The sequence below is a fragment of the Astyanax mexicanus genome, chromosome 7 (genome assembly GCF_023375975.1).
Source record: "Astyanax mexicanus isolate ESR-SI-001 chromosome 7, AstMex3_surface, whole genome shotgun sequence".
Classification (NCBI taxonomy): Eukaryota; Metazoa; Chordata; class Actinopteri; order Characiformes; family Acestrorhamphidae; genus Astyanax; species Astyanax mexicanus.
Window position 1 is genome coordinate 9556811 of NC_064414.1, and position 20563 is coordinate 9577373.

Sequence of the window (20563 nt, forward strand, 5' to 3'; positions counted from 1 at the left end):
ATCAGAATACTGTGCCTTTTTTGCCCTCAAAACATAAAAAACATGGTTTGACTAGTCACCACATTGCCATTTGATGGAAAAATGGTTGACCTAGAGTTGCAGACATGTTGAATTGCTATGGCATGGATGTAGCTAGCCCTAAAAATTAAAGCAAAAAGTTTTTGTTGTTGTTTTCCTCATATTAGCAAAAAATAAAAATACATAATTTTAGAAAGTATATAACTAAACAAAATACAAGAATGAAAATAAAGCAATGAGTGTTTCTAATACTGTGACCAGTGAGTTAAAGCACAAGGTTGGTAGGGAGTTTCTAAGAATGTGGCCAGTGAGTGGAAACACAAGGCATTAGTAAAGTGTTTATAATAAAGTGGCCAGCAATGGAAGTACAAGATTGTGTGTTTCTAATAAAGTGGCCAGTAAGATAATGCACAAGATTATGGGTGTTTCTAGTACAGTGGCCAGTGTGTGGAAGCCCAAGGTTTGGTGTTACTTATAAAATGGCCAATAAGTGGAAGTACAAGGCGTAAGTAGGGTGTTTCTAATAAAGTGACCAGTGTGTGGAAGCACAAGGTTGGCTGTTTCTAATAAATGTCATATCATAGAAGACTGCTGTTGTTGTTAACAGGCTTTTAAGACGAATATGTGCAAATGACCTCTGTTCTCATTGGCTGCACATCATTTAAAGAGCATTTCAGGCTGAAACAGCTCTTATAACTAAATAAATAAACAAATCTAAGAAACTAGTTATACACTATCCTTAAAATGTTTCTATAAATGTAATTTGTTTTTTTAATATTTATTATATTTATAACTTATTTCTAATAATGTTGTTTCTAATAAAATAGCCAATAAGTGGAAGTACAAGGCATAAGTAGGGTGTTTCTAATAAAGTGGCCAGTGTGTGGAAGCACAAGGTTGGCTGTTTCTAATAAAATGATCAGACAGTGCTAGCACTAGAACGGTTTGGGTGTTTCTAATAAAGTGGCCAGTGTGTGAAAATACAAGACATTAGTCGTATGTTTCTAATAAAGTGGCCAGTGAGTGGAAACACATGGCATTGGCAGAGTGTTTCTAATAAAGTGGCCAGTGAGTTTAAGTGCAAGATTATGTGTTTTTAATAAAGTGGCCAGTGTGGAAACACAAGCCATTAGCAGAGTGTTTCTAATAAAGTGGCCAGTAAGTGTAAGTGCAAGATTGTGTGTTTTTAATAAAGTGGTCAGTGAGTTAAAGCACAAAAAAGGGTTGGGTGTTTCTAATAAAGTTGCCAGTGAGTTAAAGCACAAAAAAGGGTTGGGTGTTTCTAATAAAGTTGCCAGTGTGTGGAAACACAAGGCATTAGTTTTATGTTTCTAATAAAGTGACCAGTGAGCTAAATATGAGTAATGAACCTAATGCATAATAAAGTGAATAAAAACACAAATCAGTCCTGGAGTTCAAATCTTTATAATAATGGCAGCGATTAAGCAGAAACATTAAACGCTTGAACTTGTATAATGAGTGTTTTAGCTGGACTGCTGGATCTCCTCTATTGTTTATCCTACAAACACAGCTGCTCCTGATGACATGACTCTAGAGAGGAACTAAAAATAGAGAGATAGAACAGGCACTAGAGAGAGAGAGAGAGAGAGAGAGAGAGAGAGAGAGGCTGCAGTATTGTATTATCTCTGTCAGTAGTAGCAGTATGGGTCAGCGTGACACAACGGCTGTAATTACCCTCATATCAGTGACACACATTTCCTGACCGTTACTCAATACGCTTTCTGGTCTGCATTCAATGAGTTGTGTAAGTCCTGAAGCTACAGTTCAGCAAAAATATAAACTACACAGCACCAAGAAACCTAGGTTCAGTCAGTCAGCCAGCCAAGATAGTTTAGTGTCTGAGGATTTGCTTATTTTTTCTTGTATTTTTTAATTGCGCATAACATACAGTAGCTAACAAGTATTGAAAGTATGTACACCAATTGGCATGTTGCTATCATTACCGTATTTTTCACACTATAAGGCGCACCTAAAATCCTTTAATAAGGAGTAGTAAAGCAACTGTGCTGAAGTACAGCGTTATAAAGGAGTTTCAGTTTAGTTCTCCAGCAGTATTAGCATTATCCGTTAAACGCTAGCTCTTTCACCGTTCAGAGGTGAGTATTATCAGCCTGTAGCCTGCTGCTAACCCCGGCTAGCACTGCTGGAGCAGCATTAGCATTGCCCGCTAACCATGCTAGTTAGCTCTTTTGCCGTTTAGAGGTGAGCGTCTTGGACTGTAGTCTGCGTGTTTACCGTGTTAAAACAAGCTACATAAGATGAACCGCTAGCTAATATCACCCTGGCTAGCTAATATCGCCCTAATATCGCCTACAGTAATCTAAACTTACTGTAAATAAACAGAAGTGCTTTACTCACCCAAATAAACAGTTTTCAGGAGAGAACTCTGTGTAGATTAACATCTAGCGCTCGTTTCACATAAAACATTTTTATTTATTTATTTATTTATTTTTAAGAATTACAGTTTTGTTTAGGTGAGACCTGCTAAATTAGGAGGAAAACAACACCCCTGTTCCTTACAAGTGTCACATAATGTGTATTTTAATCCGGTGCGCCTTATAGTGCAAAAAATACAGTAAGTGTGAACAAGTATCAATGTCATATCATAGAAGTTCCATAACATTACATTTTTAAAAGGCTCATACACTACTTTTCTTTACTATGTTTCTCCTCATTTAATGCTATTTACAATGTTTGCAAGGTCAAAACAATCATAATTTAATTTTACACATGTTTATGACATACAATTAACCAGATTGTTGTTGTTACCTGACCTTTAAGACAAATATATGACAAATGACCTCTGTTCTCATTGGCTGCACATGATTTAAAGAGCACTCCAGGCTAAAACAGCTCTTATAACTAAATAAATAAATACATCAGAAAAAATAAGAAAATACTTTTATAAGTGGTCATCATATGAACAATTTGTGCATTATTTTCCCTCAGAACATTCCTATGAATACATGATTTTTTTTTACTATTTATTATATTTATAACTTGCATGACAGAGTGGACCATTATAGTGAAAATTGACATTTGGTAAAAACATTTGCCTAGAGTTGCAGACATGTTTCAGTTGTTCTGTGATCGTGTTTTGTTTACATTGATACATTTTGATTTTCTACATTTATTTTAATTACTGTGAAATTTTACCACAACAGGATGAACAGTCTAAGCTTCTTAAATCAATATATTATTAATTGCTAAATATGCAGCAAGTGTTTTCATTCCCTTTAAAAGAAAACAGTGTAAAGGCTGTGATCTCAGAGGTTACTGTAAATTGTATGGGGGCACGGCAGATTACGGCATTAGTTGGGGTCAAATTCAGTGACATAATTGTATTTAAAAATGATAACCTGCTACTGATTTCAAATTAATCGCCTGTGTTAACTCTTTAACTATGACAGCTCTAGTAATAATGTATTTATTTAGGGTAAATCTTTAAACATGTTGCACAGTGTTTGTATGAAATTTAAACTCCTATGCTGCATAGTTGCCACTAAATAAAAAAGGTACATTATATTAATATTAAAATTGACTTGTGCTATTTGTAGCATCACAAAATCAATCAATTTTAAAATCAACTAGTTTCCTTATATGTACTGTACAAACTGGAGTGTAAATATTTTCAAATAAAAAGCGTACTATATCATAGTACACTTATTAAGTGAAGAAAATGACATTTTCCATGATATGGGGTCTTTAAATACCTAACAAAGCAATAATTATAATCAGTTATTAAGGCTGTAATGTCTGAGTTGCTGTAACTGAAGGAGAGTGCTCTAAACTCTATACAGGCTATATATAGTCTAACTTGTAGACTGTGTCGTTTTGCTGGATGATTCTTCAGATGAGGCTGAGAGTAACCTGTTCTTACAGAGCGTTCTAAACCCTTCCCTTCTTTAATGCTGCTGGAAAACACCATATTTGGCCTGTGTGTCAAACCTGAGGCTCTCCACTCTCTCCAAACCGGAATTTTCCATACTTTGAACAGGTCCAAGCTAATTCACCAACAAGCCACCGGCCAGCAGGAGTGAGAGAGAAGTTACTGGAGAGAGATTTTAGGATTTTTTTTTTTTTTTTGTAGAAAAGACAGAAAATTACTTAGTGATGCAACTCAGGAAGTGTCCCAATCCCTGGATAAAGGTAAAGGACCTACTGGCACAGCATAAATCAGTAAAGAAAGCACAGTAGGAGTCATCTTCAATGTCTACAAAACAAAAAATCTATTATTTTATTGTTTGACTATCCAAACTCTTCAGTGAACTTATTTGTATCTTCTGAGTTTTTTATGAAAGTAGATGTTGGTAAAGTAGTGGGTAAAAATGACTGTTTGTTTGCCACACAGCATCCTATATGTATTTTAAAAGTACATTTTAGACAACAAATCTTTGCAACACTACAGTAAAAATTATCTCAGACATCAGGCAGTGTATTCAAAGCCATTTGGTGTAATAATTTTCTGTGAAGAGTAGCGGGAATGGTTGTCAGTAAGTCAGTAAGGCGAGTCATATGGAATTTAGAGCATATATATTTTAATAAATACATTGATATTTGACGCCATGTATTGATGAAGTATTGCAAATGAAAATGATATATCGCAATATCAATATTTTGTCCCAGCCCTAATGAGGACATTGAATAAATAATTAACTTTTAAAAATAACTTTGTAATTTTCCCTTACTATCTCTGAGTGTACTGGTAAAATCACTGCCCCAGAATATGGTAAAATGGTATGGTAATTATAATAAAACTTTTATATCACAAAAAAAATCATCTAATTTAACTGTTTTTTACAACTGTTTTTTCATTGTAATGAAATGTACACAGTTCTTTAAGCACTCACTATAACCTCAATATGCTTGTTAAAACATATTATCGATACAATAAGAACATACATCTCTGGAAAAAAAAATTAAGAGACCACTTCAGTTTCTGAATCAGTTTCTCTGATTTTGATATCTATAGGTATATGTTTTAGTACAATAAACAATTTGTTGTTTTATTCTATAAACTACAGACAACATTTCTCCTAAATTCCAAATAAAAATATTGTCATTTAGAGCATTTATTTGCAGAAAATGAGAAATAGCTGACATAAAAAGCTGCAGAGCTTTCAGACCTCAAATAATGCAAAGAAAACAAGTTCATATTCATAAAGTTTTAAGAGTTCAGAAATCAATATTTGGTGGAATATGCCTGGTTTTTAATCACAGTTTTTATGCATTTTGGGATGTTCTCCTCCACCAGTCTTACACACTGCTTTTGGATAACTTTATGCCTTTACTCCTGGTGCAAAAATTCAAGCAGTTCAGTTTGGTTTGATGGCTTGTGATCATCCATCTTCCTCTTGATTATATGTTCTAGAAGTTTTCACGTTGGTATATATTTAAAGAAATCCATCGTTTTATGTGCCTCTAATTTTTTTTCCCGAGAGCTGTACATAATGATATGATAAAATATCAATATATTGCCCAGCTCTAGTTTCACAATTATTTTACCAATATAACTTAAATTAAACCTTAATTAAAACCTTAAGTGGGGCAGAACTTAGGATGGAAGGATTTGGGAATGAGAGACAGTTGGAGAACATTTAGGTATAAAATATGATGTAAGTGAATGCAATCAAATCCTCACAACAATGCTTTGAAATCTGGTAGAAAACCTTTTATGGTCAGTAGAGAAAGAGAAGAGTTACTCCAACAAAAGCAGGTGTCCCAATACAATATTTGTCTATATGACATATATCACTACATTTGAAACTCCATTTCTTGTGTCCTGTTTTGTTAAGCCCTGTAATAACTCTTCAGATACCTCCTCAGATACCCCAGAAACTCTTTGTTCTTGTTGGATGAGGTGAAGTAATGTTGGTAACCCTCTGGTCTCCTATTGAGGCTAATGGCTGTCAAATCTTCCCTTACAGCAACGTTTATCATACAGTGTAAAACAATCCCAGAAGATTAGAGGCTTTTCCTGCAGTAAAATCAAGACCAACTGCATATTTATCCCTGTGAACTCCTTTAATTCAGCTGAAAAAAACTGATGTGTACAAACCTTTGGATTTTCCAAAAAGAGTCATGGGTGGAGGAAATTTCCCATCAGTGCTGTAACTCACTCTGTTTCTTCCCATTCAGGCATATATGTGTGGCTGTGTTGGCCATACTCCTGGAGTAGTGCTGTGCTGACCATCTTAATGAAGTGGAGAATTTACGGCCACGGGTTGGTGGGGTGATGTCTTCTCACTGTAGGCTAGTTCTCATCATACTAGGAAATATTTCACACTCACGATTACACAACCCACACACAAACTGCCCTGATAACCCACTGGCAGCAGTGATGGAACACATACACACATAGTATTGTACAAAATGCTAACACATTTCAATTACTTAAAGCGACAGCCTGTAGGTTTTGAAGATTTGGAGACCTCCCTGGTGAGAATGTGTAATTGCACAGAGCATGTGGAAGAGTACTCTTAATGCAGGTTAATTAAAAGAAATTCTGTGTACAATTCTGTCTTTTATATATATATTGTTTGGTTCATTTTAATCATTTTTAAAATACTTTAAAAAGGTAGAGAGCAATCAAATCCAGGCATAAAAGGCACAGACATCTCATTTATTTAAAGCAATATTCTGTAGGTTTTGGAGATTTGGAGACCTCTCTGGTGACAGTGTGTAATTGCACAGAGCATGTGGAAGAGTACTCTTAATGCAGCTTAACTTAAATTAATTTATATGTGAAATTTTGTGTTTTTAAGTATATTGTTTGATTCATTTTGTACATTTTTAAAATACTTTTAATTGTAAAGAGCAATCACATCCAGGCATAAAAGGCACAGACATTTCATTTATTTAAAGCGACAGTATGTAAGTTTTAGAGATTTGGAGACCTCTGTGGTGAGAATTTGTAATTGCAAAGAACATGTGGAAGAGTACTTTTAATGCAGGTTAATGTACATACATTTCTGTGTGAAATTCTGTTATGCAATATCGTTTGGTTCATTTTGTTAATTTTTAAAATACTTTTAAAAAGTAGAAACCAATCACATCTGTTTTTAGAATGAATAAGTATATTAGATGTTGCAGGGACGCTGATAACATGAATTAAAAATAACTGTGTTAAAAAAACTGATAAAAAAAAAATTAAAATTATTCACAACAGAATGCAGTGATATTTCTCATATTTTCTTCTTTTTTCTTCTCTTTAACAATGAGTATTTAAATATAAATACAAAAATGATTAAAATAACTATTTTTTTAAATGCTAGTACTTTCTCATAATTTTGGGAGTGGGACAGAGAAAGAGATTTATAACATACATCAGCAGAACTAAAAAAAAAAATGAAGGATCTGAACAACACTGTGTTTACATCACTAAACGCAGCTAAAAATGCTCATACATCACCAAATCAGTAAATTATGGTAGGAGTTTGCGTGATTACCAGGTAAATGTTTTTTTTATTGCAGATTTATTCATGATGACAGCACTAATTTGAATATTCTGTCCCCTCCCAATTTAGGAATACTGCTTTCAATCTAAAGGAAAATCTTAAGCACTGCTACTTTAAGTTAAAGTAAGTTAATTTCAGCTTTTTCTTAATGTTGAAAAATGATAAACTTATACTTACTAACCATTTAGACTGAAAATGACATAAAGAAAGGATGCTCTGAACTTTGCACAGCACTATATTACTATATATATATTATTTTACCTGAAATAAAATGGTCCATAAATATTAGCAGATGACAAAACACTTTTATTTAAAAGTGCAATCAAATCTAGTTTATGTATCTTCTACCAGACAACTGAACACAACAATCTCATCAAAAGCTCTTCAAAAACAGTTGAAAGACAACTACTCCACATCAACAAATAAAAAAAAATACAAAAAGTAAAAACAAAGCAAACTTAAATAAAATTAGAAAACAAAACTGTGTAAAAAAAATTTAAAAATGCATTTTAACTTAAATCATACAACAAGAAGAAACACTAAGAGTGCTATCAATACTCAACCATCAATAACTGAGCTGGCCAATGTATTGTTTGCTTGCAATTATTAGCTACGATACTTGCCTGACCAATCACAGCGCCACTTGATACACTCTGCTATGCATTCTTTTGTATTTCAGCAATATGATCCATTATTTGTTGATATTGCGCAGCTCCCGCAATAACGATACATGTGGTACTCTGTCAGATACCCTCAATATCCCAGATACCATCAAACATCTCTCCATTATGACCAAATACTAATATTGACCCCTTATTCCTCAGTAATACCTACCACAGATATACACTACAAGCCCCTTAATACGCCCACACAACCCTGATTCCTCCTCAGATAAACCTGTAACCATAACCCCTCTAATATTTTACTATTACTGACCCTTCATTCCTCAATACTGCCTACCCTTAGGTATCCCAGCTTCCCCCAGATATACCTGATATACTTGATAACACCCCAAATCTATCCAATACCCCTTTAGATAAACCTGTGGTCATAACGCCTCTAATACTCCACAGATACTGACCCTTACCTCAGATGCCACTTACACTTTGCTTGCTGATCCACCCCCAAACAATCCTGACCCCCAATACCCTGCTAATACCCTTCAAACCCTTCTAATACACAAAATATACCTCTGATACCTGGACACCATCCATTCCCAATACTACCTCTTATGTCATGGTACCAACCAAAACCCCTTCAATGATCCCCACCCTCCAATATCCCTGCTACAGCCAGATGCACCCCCCTCACCTTCCTTTAGATTAGGTTGCAACCCCCAAGGGGTCCTGACACCATTCTTAGGGGTCACAAAAGTGATGCTACTCTGTGTATGTGGCTGGAACTCTTGAAGCTCACCAGACTGCAGTTCAAACAGTCATATGAAATCCAAAATAAGGTAAAATCCTGCTGCTCTGCCACATCTTCAGCGCCAAGCGGCACTTTAGGGAACATAGGAAAAGTACCTGACGAAATAAGTAATGAATAAATTAATTTACCATATTTTCCGAACTTACATTCCATTAATTTTCCCAAAAATTGACTTATAATCCGGTGCACCTTATGTATAAATTTTACCAGTCAGGTTGAAAGGAGCAATAAAGCCACTTTGCTGAAGTACAGCCTTATAAAAGAGTTTTAGTTTCTCCAGCACTGAGACTCAAGACTGGAGCAGCATTAGCATTAGCATTAGCCGCTAACCGTGCTAAGCGAGTGAGTATTATCAGCCTGTAGCCTGCTGCTAACCCTGGCTAGCACTGCTGGAGAAGCATTAGCATTAAGTGCTAGTTCCTTCACCAATCAGTGGTGGGTATATTTGACTGTAGTCTGCGCATTTAACATGTTAAAAAAAGCTACATGGGACGAACCGCTAGCTGATAGCACCCTGGCTTACCAGAACACTCAGGGTTCCTTAGTGAAGCTCTGTCAGGCGACTAGTGCTAGCGGTTAGCTGCTAATGCTAATGCTGCTGCACCCAGTCTTAGTGGAAATTTGGAAATCTAAGCTTACTGTAAATAAACAAAAGTGCTTTTCTCACCCAAATAGACAATTTTCAGGAGAGAAATCTGTATAGATTAATATCCAGCACTCATGTGACTTTAAAAAGAAAATGTTTTTTTAAGAATTAGGGGGTTCTTTTTTACTTTTTTTGTTTATCTTTTTTTTTGTTTGTTTTAAGTTACCCCCTCCCCCTCCACCCAGCGGCAAGACCTGCTAAATTAGAAGGGAAACATGGCAACACCCATGTTCCTTACTAGTGTCGCATAATGCGCCTTAAAAATCCAGAGCACCTTATGTAGGAAAATAGACCAGAAAACATACGTTCATTGATAGTGCACCTTATCATCCAGAGTTTGAAAATTCACAGCAAATTATGCAAAATGTGACCTTGTAATGTCAAACTACAGGGAAAATATGTATACATTTATTTTTATCGTACTTTTGGTTACATTTTGCAAAAGTTAAATAGAGTTTCTTATTACTTATATTGTCGGTTGTTTTTCCTATAGTCTGGCATGGTGTTGAAAACATGGGAGCACAGCAGGATTTTGGCAAATTTTTGGTCAAATATACTCATGTTCAATTAGGTTTAGTAAAGTAAAACTGAATTAAAATTGAAAGTAAAGATAGTTGAGGTTGATGGTTGAAAGTAAAGGACATGTTGAGGTTTTAGTTTGTTGTTATTGAAAGTGAAAGTAAAGCTGCACTGAGTTATGTTCATTGTGATGAATAGTAAATAAGAGAGGAATTCTGAATCTTTTCACATCAAACATAAAAAAAAAAAAAATCATCCAAGCAGACCCAAGCTGTCTCTTGTCTGATATATTTTAGGGATTGAGTTGACCACAGGGTGGTGAGTTTGAGGGGGTCCCATATATCCTGTAGATAACCCCTTTAGAAACAGTGTCAGATACCTTCACTCCAGTGAAGGTGATTAAGAGCAAATTTCAGTCTTAGCCTGAGTTATACAGAGCTGGCTTCAGTTCTTTGGCATCTAAAACAGTGACAACTCCACTTTGTGGAAAACATGGCACACTGCAGTCCCACAGAATAAGTGCCGTCAGGAAAGTATAGATGAATCCAGCTGTCGTTGATTCTGAACTCTCTGAATATCTAGTGCAGTTCCAGTTTGGAATAACCCTGATTGGCTGCTTTCACCACATATTAAACTTAGCCCTTTTAGGCCATAGTTATTGGGAGTCACATGAATGAAATGCCTAAATTGTGTCTGTCCAAGAAAGAGGAGAGGCATCAAGAACATTAAGTTCATCATTATTACCCTAAAACAAGTATTATCCTGGAAAGATAAAGGCACATAAAAAAAAGCCTAGACTTGCAAACGTTCGCAAAAAAACAGCCATTGCTAAAATGCATTAAAATGAACTTTGCCCCAAAAATAAAACAGCTAAAAGCAGTGCAAGCCACACTTCTGTTTCTGAAGGTCACTGCACTAGATGCAGTACTTTCTCGGTTTCCACAGAGAAATGGTCAGAAATCTGACTCCACCATGCAAACATCAGCACAGCACAAGCTCTCATCCACAGCATTAGCTTCAGCCAAGCCACAACAGCCCACAACTCCATCGTCTCTAACAGAGCATTCCAGAACGTCCACCGCGATGAGAATTTCCACCTGATGGCATTTTCTTCTCTTCCACAACTGCTGGCTCCCTCTGGGGGTTTATTTTGCCCTTTTCATAGCGCCCCCTAGTGGTTTATGGAGGGCAATACTGCAAAATCTCTGAAGAAGTGAAAGAGAAGTTGCAGAACTCTTCCTGGTTGATGGGTGGGATTACAGAATCCAGGATGGGCGTGAGGATGGCCTCTTCCTGCGTGAAGTCTGGGTCGAAGTTATTGACATCCTCTGGAGTTTTCTGTGCAAAAAACAATAGTTCTTTTTTGAATACATTGGATATGGTCTCAGCCTCAGATTTAAATGCTTGAAACGGCAACGCTTGGTAGTGTGCAAAGTAGCTAACAGAGTTAGCTTGTGATAGACTGGTTTAAACCCTTGAACTACATTTATGTTTACAATAACTGTTGCTGACTGATGCCCTTATTATCTGCTTATTAAGAATTTAAATTTGGAACATGTTATCCAAGTAGGTGTAATTTAGAGTTACACATGTATAAGTGTATCCCCATTAGGCTGTGTTACAGTAAAATACCCTGTTGGTAGATTTAGCCTTTGTTAGCTTAAATTAAACATGCTAGGTTGCCTCCAAATAACTGCTCTAATTAAACTCTGAGTTACTTGAGTTTACTGAGAAAACCTGCTAGAGTTGAATTAAGCCTATTAGCTAGATAGCTTATTAAGAGATAGCCTGATGTAAGCCGGTATTAGCTTGAATTAAACCTGTTAGCTACATAGCCTGTGTTAGCCAGAATTACACATAGTGGGCCATTAGTACTGTAGGTTATCATGCTAGGCTACAGATGGCTTCCAGTCGGCAAGTCTAAACATTTATATATCGTATTTTTATCACAATAAGACGCACTTAAAATCCTTTATGTATAAATTTTACCGGTCAGGTTGTAAAGAGCAGTAAAGCCCCTCCGCGGAAGTACAGCATTAATCAGGAGTTTCAGTTCTCCTGCACTGAGACTGGAGCAGCATTAGCATTCCCTGCTAACAACGCTAAGCGCTAGCTCTTTAGCCATTCAAAGGAGAGTATATTGCACTGTAGCCTGCACGTGGGACAAACTGCTAGCTTATATTGCCCTGGCTTACCGGAACAATCAGGGTTCCTCAGTGTAGAGCTGTTGGGCGGTATTTATTCCCCTCTAGAAGTTAGCCGCTAATGCTAATGCTAATGCTGCTGCACCCAGCCTTAGCTGAAATCTGGAAATCTAAGCTAACGGCAAAAATAACGGAAGTGCTTTTTTCACCCAATAAAGAGTTTTCAGGAGAGAAGATTAGATTAACATCCAGTGCTTGTTTGATTTTAAAAGAAAATATATATTTTTGAAAAATCACAGTTTTGTTTACTTAGCTTAGCTTTCTCAGCAAGTCCTGCTGAATTAGTAGGCAAACATGGTGATACCCCTGTTCCTTACTAGTGTTGCATAATGCACCTTCTAAACTGGTCTGCCTCATGTATTAAAACAGACGTTTATTGATAGTGTGCCTAATAATCTAGTGTGCCTTATAGTGCGAAAAATACATTTAATCAGGAACATAAACATCTACTGTTCTTTAAATAACAGTTACGATTTTGTTAATTATTCTAAATTAATAATTGGGAAAAATAAAAGGCCCTTCTATAAGCAGGCATGTCCAAGCTGAATGGCACTCAATTTTCCTGCACATTTTGTTCTTAGTTCAGACTCAACATATCTGGTGATTCTGACTTCTCTGCTGACTCACAGTAATATGGATCAGCTATTCTCATGTTACAGAGTCATTTGTTATTACGAATCTTGATTCTGACTCACGATTCGGGGCTTGAACGGCGGCTCCAGCTCCCGCTGGTTCAGTTTGTCCCAGTCGATGGTGCTGAAGAAGGTGTGGCTGATAATGGCATTTTCCCCACCGTCCGCCGCCACACAACCCAACCGACGGGAAGGATTCTTCGTCAGGAACTGAAGACAAAGCAGAGCGAGGTCACAATCTTAGTGTATATCATCACAATACCTGGATTTAGGTAGTGATGTTAATATACAGCTCTGGAAAAGAAATTTCAGACCACTTCAGTTTCTAAATCAGTTTCTATAATTTCTCTATTTATAGGTGTATATTTGAGAAAAATGAACATTGGTGTTTTATTCTAAAAACCCGACAATGTTATTTGCAAATTTAAAAAAAAATTATTATCATTTAGAGCATTTATTTGCAGAAAATAAGAAATGGCTGAAATATCAAAAAAGATGCAGAGCTTTCAGACCTGAATCAAGTTCATATTCATATAATTTTAAGAGTTAGAAATCAATATTTGGTGAAATAACCCTTTTTGTTTTTAATCAGAGTTCTCATGCAACTTGTCATGTTCTCTTCCACCTGTCTTACACACTGCTTTTGGATAAATTCTTGCCACTCCTGGTGTAAAAAATTTAAGCAGTTCAGCTTGGTTTGATGGCTTGTGATCATCCATCTACCTCTTGATTATATTCCAGAGGTTTTTACCTTGGTAAAATCAAAGAAACTCATCATGTTTCTCATCACACAGAGGAGTGTGTGTGCATGCACGTGCAAACACGCACACATGCACACACACACCTCTGGCATATGTGTCTCACTCTCTTGAGATGCAGCTGGGTTGCATGATGCAGCAGTTCCCTAAATTACACTGAGGTCATATATTCCTCTACAGAAGGAAACTTTTAAAATAGGCTAGCGCACACACACACACACACACACACACACACTCTCTGCCAAGATGGTTTCAGCACTGGCGCTACTAGGCTACTGTAGTTAACAAAATAACAGAAACGTATCACCACTGATTAGCATGGTGCTAATTGCAGACATCACACACTCTCTTCAAACCATATCACAAAGTCAAGTCACGGGTCTTTTATTGTCATTTCATTTAAGGGCAAGTACACTGTGCAATGAACTTTAAAGGCATTATGTACTTTTAAGTGGTTTCTGATTCTGTATGAAACTCTTTTACTGAATTATTGCTTTCACTATCAAATACTAGGAAGGTAACTTGCTACGCTGAAAGGGACCAACTCAGAATAACAAACACAACAAACACCTCAATAAGGTTTTAAAACACTCTACAGCATTAATACTTCAGGACTGTGTATGCTGGCTCAGCAAGTTCTCCTTCCTATAAAGGCTGATCTAACAGAACCACCCCGAGCTGAACGAGCAGCTGTGGAATATTCTCCAGAGTACACTGCGTTATTATACAGCACTGCTCAAATCACAGTCCAGCTACAACAGAGGAAACATTTTCAATAAACTAAATCAAACTTTTAATGAAGGTTCAGCTACAAAAATAGTATCCAAATTCATGTCAGGGGACAGCCTGGAAACACCCACACCGTTAGACAAGGAAAGAGTTAATGCTTCAACTTTTACCGACACAAGACCATCTTGCCAATAAAGAACAACCAATGGCATCGGGCAGTATATCCACATATACAAGTTCAGCCTTCCATCTTTTTATCTGTTTGAAGAGAATACAATACTCTATATCAGGGGTGTCCAAACTTTTTTTGTTGGGGGCCAGTAGGAGAAATATATTTGAAGTCACGGACCACAGACTCTGTAATAAAACAAATACTGAAATATACCACTTTAAATAATACATTTCCTGATTACTTTCATTTACACACCATTTTACTTGACTTACTATCTTTATCTTTGACAGTGTTGTGTAAACTAAGATTTTTCAAATTGATGTTTAATTTCATGATGTCTCTTAATATTAAACTCCTTAATTACGGCAACTTTTAGACTCTTTAGCCCGTTTTTCTGCACTACAACTGAGCACTCTCGCCACTTTTAGACACTTTGGCCTGTTTTTCTGCACTACAACTGAACACTCTTCCCTTTCAGACTCTTTTGCTCTTTTTCTGCGCTACAACTGAACACTCTCCCCTTCATTGGCCCATTTTTCTGCGCTAAAACTGCACACCCTCTCCGCTTTTAGACTCTTTGGCCCCTTTTTCTGTGCTACAACTGAGCACCTTCTCCGCTTTTAGACTCTTTGGCCTGTTTTTCTGCGCTAAAACTGCACACCCTCTCCGCTTTTAGACTCTTTGGCCCCTTTTTCTGTGCTACAACTGAGCACCTTCTCCGCTTTTAGACTCTTTGGCCTGTTTTTCTGCGCTAAAACTGCACACCCTCTCCGCTTTTAGACTCTTTGGCCCCTTTTTCTGCGCTACAACTGAACACTCTCGCCAATTTTAGACTCGTTGGCCCATTTTTCTGCCCTAAAACTGCACACCCTCTCCGCTTTTAGACTCTTTGGCCTCTTTTTCTGTGCTACAACTGAGCACTCTCTCCGCTTTTAGACTCTTTGGCCCGTCTTTCTGCGCTTCAACTTCACTCTCGCCGCCTTTAGACTCTTTGGCCCCTTTTTCTGCGCTACCAATGAGCACTCTCTCCGCTTTTAGACTCTTTGGCCCGTTTTTCTGCGCTACAACTGCGCACTCTCTCCGCTTTTAGACCCTTTGGACCATTTTTCTACGCTAGAAATGCGCACCCTCTCCGCTTTTAGACCCTTTGGACCATTTTTCTGCGCTTCAACTTCACTCTCGCTGCTTTAAGACTCTCTGGCCCGTTTCTGACACCTAGCGTTTTAACTTTGAATCTCACATTATAAAAACCTGCTTAACAGTGGGCCAACTTTCATTCTATTTCTAAAATACCTCCGCAGTTTGGACACCCCTGCTCTAAATCGAAGGTCTAACTAACTAGCAGCAAGCTGATTGGCTCTTTTTGGTGAAGGGCAGAACTTTATTATTGAATGGATACTGGGTTGAATGTTACGAGAACTTCCAGTCACATTTCAATCTCCTCATTAATCCCATCTCTGTTTTTAGTCTGCTGTACTGTAAGAGGGTAGAGTTACACTTACTAGGGCTGGAAGAGACCATAAGTATTACATGGAGTAGCTGATTTATCTATCATATGGTACTATTGGGATGTTAGTTGCATTAACAGACGCACTCTATAAAGTTCTTTGCAGTGTTGGGGGTAAGTCTAATGTTGGTGGAAAATGGGCAATGGAGGCAATTACTGGTTAGCCAGCCATCTAACAAGTAAGTTAGGTGTGCCGGAATCTGTAACACTAGCATTTGTACTTGTCCTCAGCCAGTACTTTTGTCACATTTATTTACAGGTCTGTAACAAGTCTAAATACTGTTTTAAACACATTTCCACATTTTTCTTATTTTAACCATCATTATATGAAATTACATCTACTGTGTGAGAGAGAGAAAGACAGAGGGAGATAGATAAAGAGAGACAGAGAAAGAGAGAGAGAGCCATGGAGACGGAGCAAGACATACAGACATTGCTTTGGGGCTCAGACGAACTCAAGGTTTTAAAGGGCAAAACAAATTAAAATGAAAAAGTGCCACCGTTGCTGAAGGCGCCATCTGAGCTTTGACAAATGATGATGACACTTCAATGAGCTTCTCCTTCACTTTAACTCTCTTTTATCTCTCCTCTCTCTCTCTCTCTCTCTCTCTCTCTGTCTGTATCCATCTCTCTCTCTCTCTCTCTCTCTCTGTCTGTATCTCTCTCTCTCTCTCTCTCTCTGTCTCTCTCTGTCTCTCTCTCCATCTGACAGCTGCTAAAACAAATGCTCAGAGATATACTAAAACAAACACACACTCCCTTTAAGAATCCAATAACAACTGCTATTAATAAAGCCCCCACACACACACACACACACACACACACACACAGGGAGAAGCTCCCAGCAACGCTTAATCTAAAAGAGAGAGAGAGAGAGAGACAGAGAGAGAGAGAGAGAGAGAGAGATACAATGAGAAATGGATATCACTTTGAGAGGGAGTTAAATAAGGAGAAGAGAGATAAAGATGATGGAGGGAAAGATCAAAGAGAGTATCAGCTAAACATAGAAAATAGAGATGCATAGAGAGAGAAATACAGAGAGAGAGAGAGAGAGAGAGATCACACACCATAAACACAACAACAACAAAACGTGATGCTGTACTGTTATGTAATAGTTGCTGACTTCTTACTTGGAGGTAATGACGGGGAGGCCAAAGGGTCTATAGCAGGGGTCTCAAAGTAGCGGCCCGCGGGCCACATGCGGCCCGCGACGCGGTTTCATACGGCCCCTCACGGGTTAACAAAATAAACATACATCTGGCCCGCAATTCAATTTAATTATTTATGCTTTATTATGTTCGTTTTCATATTTTATCTTAACTTGTATTTTGGTGTGTGTGTGTGGTTTTTGTTTTTTTTTGCTTACGCTGCGTTGCCTGCTTTAATAGTCTTCAGTAGCCTTCAACAGTCTAACCTTGCTGCCGTGGTGTGTCCACTAAACTCCGTAGTTATAAACATCCTGAGGTTAGCAGCGCGCTAACTGACCTGTTTATAATGTAATCCGAGCAGTGACTCCGTGACGCTGCTCTAAACTGCTGCTGTTAGCTGCTTGGGCTGAAAGATGAACTGTAGAGAGCTGTATTATCCGGTTAGTGGGGTTATTTTATTTCATACACAGAAGAACTTACAAATTTTTAAAAACGCTCCAGACAGGCTCAGCTGAGTCCTGTAGCCCGTGGCTGGGCTGCAGCTCTGACTAAGCAAAGACTGCGGGCTTGTGGTGCTGCAGCTGCAGCTCCGACTAGTGGTTGGATGAGGAACTGCTAAATCTGAGGAAATGCTAAATCTGTCACAGCTCACAATTTTTGATTTTATATTTATTAAGCCTTATTTCAGTATCAAACGTTTTGATCAAAGTTAATATAACTTATAAATTAAAAGGATTTATGTTAATAGAGCAACAAGCAACCATTTTTCCATGCAACTGTAATATTTGATTGAATAAATAGTATATTGAGAGTTATTTAACATTAAGGAGTAATTACATTCATTTTGTATTACATCTGGTTACATTTTCTTATATTTATAAGTTACATCTGGCCCTCAGAGGACAGCCAATATGCCAATGTGGCCCTCGGCAAAAATGAGTTTGAGACCCCTGGTCTATAGTGTGTGTGTGTGTGTGTCTGTGTGTGTGTGTGTGTGTGTGTGTGTGTGTGTCCATATGAGGCTGAGATTTTTATTTTTAGCTGTTGTTGGGTTCAAATGGTGGAGTTAGATGTGCTTGTTATATAAGAAATACAGAGTGAGAGAGAGAGAAACAGAAAGAGAGAGAAAAACAGAAAGAAAGAGAGATAAACAGAAAGAGACACAGAGAGCGAGAGAGAGAGAGAGAGAGAGAGAGAGAGAAAGAAAGAGAGATCTGTCTGGCGCCACCTAGCGTCCGTAATCATTTTATTTATTGTGCTGATCGATTTTATGGCCTACTACACTCACAGCTTTCAGGATGTCCACCGCATTGGCACTCAGCCAGGAGGCGTAGATGATCTCCTCATTCAGGATACACTCAAACAGATCATCCTCATTCTCTGCCTCGAAGGGGGCGTGGCCTGAGAGCATCTCGTAAAGGAGCACGCCCAGAGCCCACCAGTCCACCGATGGCCCATACAGCATCTCCTGGAGGATCTACACACAAATATAAACACAATATAAGCAAATATTTAGTACCTTTCATGAAAGAAATGCAAAAAATGTTGTGCAGCTGAAGTGGATTCCACTTCAAGGAAGTTGTTAGGATGTTGCTATGTGGTTGCTATGGTATGTCAGGAAGTTTCTATGGCGTTGCTAGATGGTTAATATGGTTGCTGTGGTATCTCATTTGGTTGCTATGGTGTTGTCAAGTGATACTAGGGAGTTGCATCATATAGGGGCATTAAGCCACACCACAGCAACTACCTGGTGGTTGCTGTGGTGTGGCTATTTGGTTGCTAGGTGGTTGTTATGGTGTTGCTAATAGTATAAGAGATGAAGGTTGCTGAAGGTTGCCATGGTTTTCTAGGTCTGAGGAGGTTGCTAGGCTGTTGCTATGGTATACCATTCAGTTGTTGTGTTGTTTATAAATGGATGCTTTGATATCCTAGGTAATTCCTAAAAATTGCTAAAAAAAAAAAAAGATGCTTACAATGGTATTTCAGGCAACTGACATAATATTGATTAGAGCTGCTAACTGTTGCTAGGGTGCTGCTAAGTACAGAAGTTGCTATGGTGTCTGAGGTGGTTGCTCAATTATTGTCATGTGTTTGCTGTGGTAACCTACGTGGCAAAAAGCTGACAGAAAATTGAAATTTAAAAGAATAATATAAAGACATTTAAAGAAAACAAATATAAATACTTGTGCAATGCATGAATATAACAGTAAAACTTGATTTACATTATATTTATAATATACAGCTCTGGAAAAAAATAAGAGACCACTTCAGTTTCTGAATCACTTTCTCTGATTTTGTTATTTATAGCTTTATGTTTGAGTAAAATAAACATTGTTGTTTTATTCTATAAACTACGGACAACATTTCTCCCAAATTTAAAATAAAAATATTATAATTTAGAGCATTTATTTGCAGAAAATGACAAATGGCTGAAATAACAAAAAAAGATGCAGAGCTTTTAGACCTTAAATAATGCAAAGAAAAAAAAATATTCATAAAGTTTTAAGAGTTCAGAAATCAATATTTGGTGGAATAACCCTGGTTTTTAATCACAGTATTCATGCATCTTGGCATGTTCTCCTCCACCAGTCTTATGCACTGCTTTTGGATAATTTTATGCTACTCACTCCTGGTGCAAAAATTCAAGCAGTTTAGCTTGGTTTGATGTCTTGTGATCATCCATCTTCCTCTTGATTATATTTCAGAGGTTTTCAATTTGGTAAAATCAAAGAAGCTCATCATTTATAAGTGGTTTTATTTTTTTCCAGAGCTGTATTAAGCTGCTCAAAATGCATTACAGTCAAGTGATCCAGTCACAGCAACAAAAGATGAGAAAAAAGATGGTACAATATACATAACAATCACTACATAACTGAATCACATCCATTTAATCTGTTTATTAAGAAACAAGATTTAGAATCCTATTCTACCCTATTTTAAACAGTGAGCAGTCTTACCTTCAACTAATTTTTTTTTTAATCTAAAAAGCTAGAGATTTTTTTAAAATCATTGTCTTATTAAAGAACCCGACTGTCTGCAGCTTTATCTCTCAGACAGATGACCTGACATCCTCTCGTCTCTATCTGTAAGTGCAGACTGGTGTCCGGTGTGTTGAACTTACCTCAGGGGCGATGTAATCAGGGGTTCCGCAGAATGTTCCGGTAACAGCTCCCTCACACATCCCCTCCTTACACATGCCGAAGTCTGCCAGCTTACAGTGACCATCCTTATCCAGCAGCACATTATCCAGCTTTAGATCCCTACAAAACACACACGCACATTTACACACACAGACTCTGATACACAGATACTGCATCATTTATA

General features: G+C 37.4%; 1 protein-coding gene across 1 annotated transcript in view; it reads right to left on the reverse strand.

Moving 5' to 3' along the window:
- Nucleotides 1-8335: 8335 nt before the first annotated feature.
- prkcha (protein kinase C, eta, a) overlaps nucleotides 8336-20563 on the reverse strand; it is a 61947-nt gene continuing 49719 nt past the window's right edge. The window contains exons 11-14 of the mRNA XM_022685063.2: nucleotides 20361-20499; nucleotides 18528-18716; nucleotides 12989-13135; nucleotides 8336-11427 (exon numbers count right to left, since the gene is read on the reverse strand). Of these exons, the coding sequence (XP_022540784.2) occupies nucleotides 11269-11427; nucleotides 12989-13135; nucleotides 18528-18716; nucleotides 20361-20499 (634 nt within the window). The 3' untranslated portion in view covers nucleotides 8336-11268. The remainder of the gene's footprint in view (nucleotides 11428-12988; nucleotides 13136-18527; nucleotides 18717-20360; nucleotides 20500-20563) is intronic.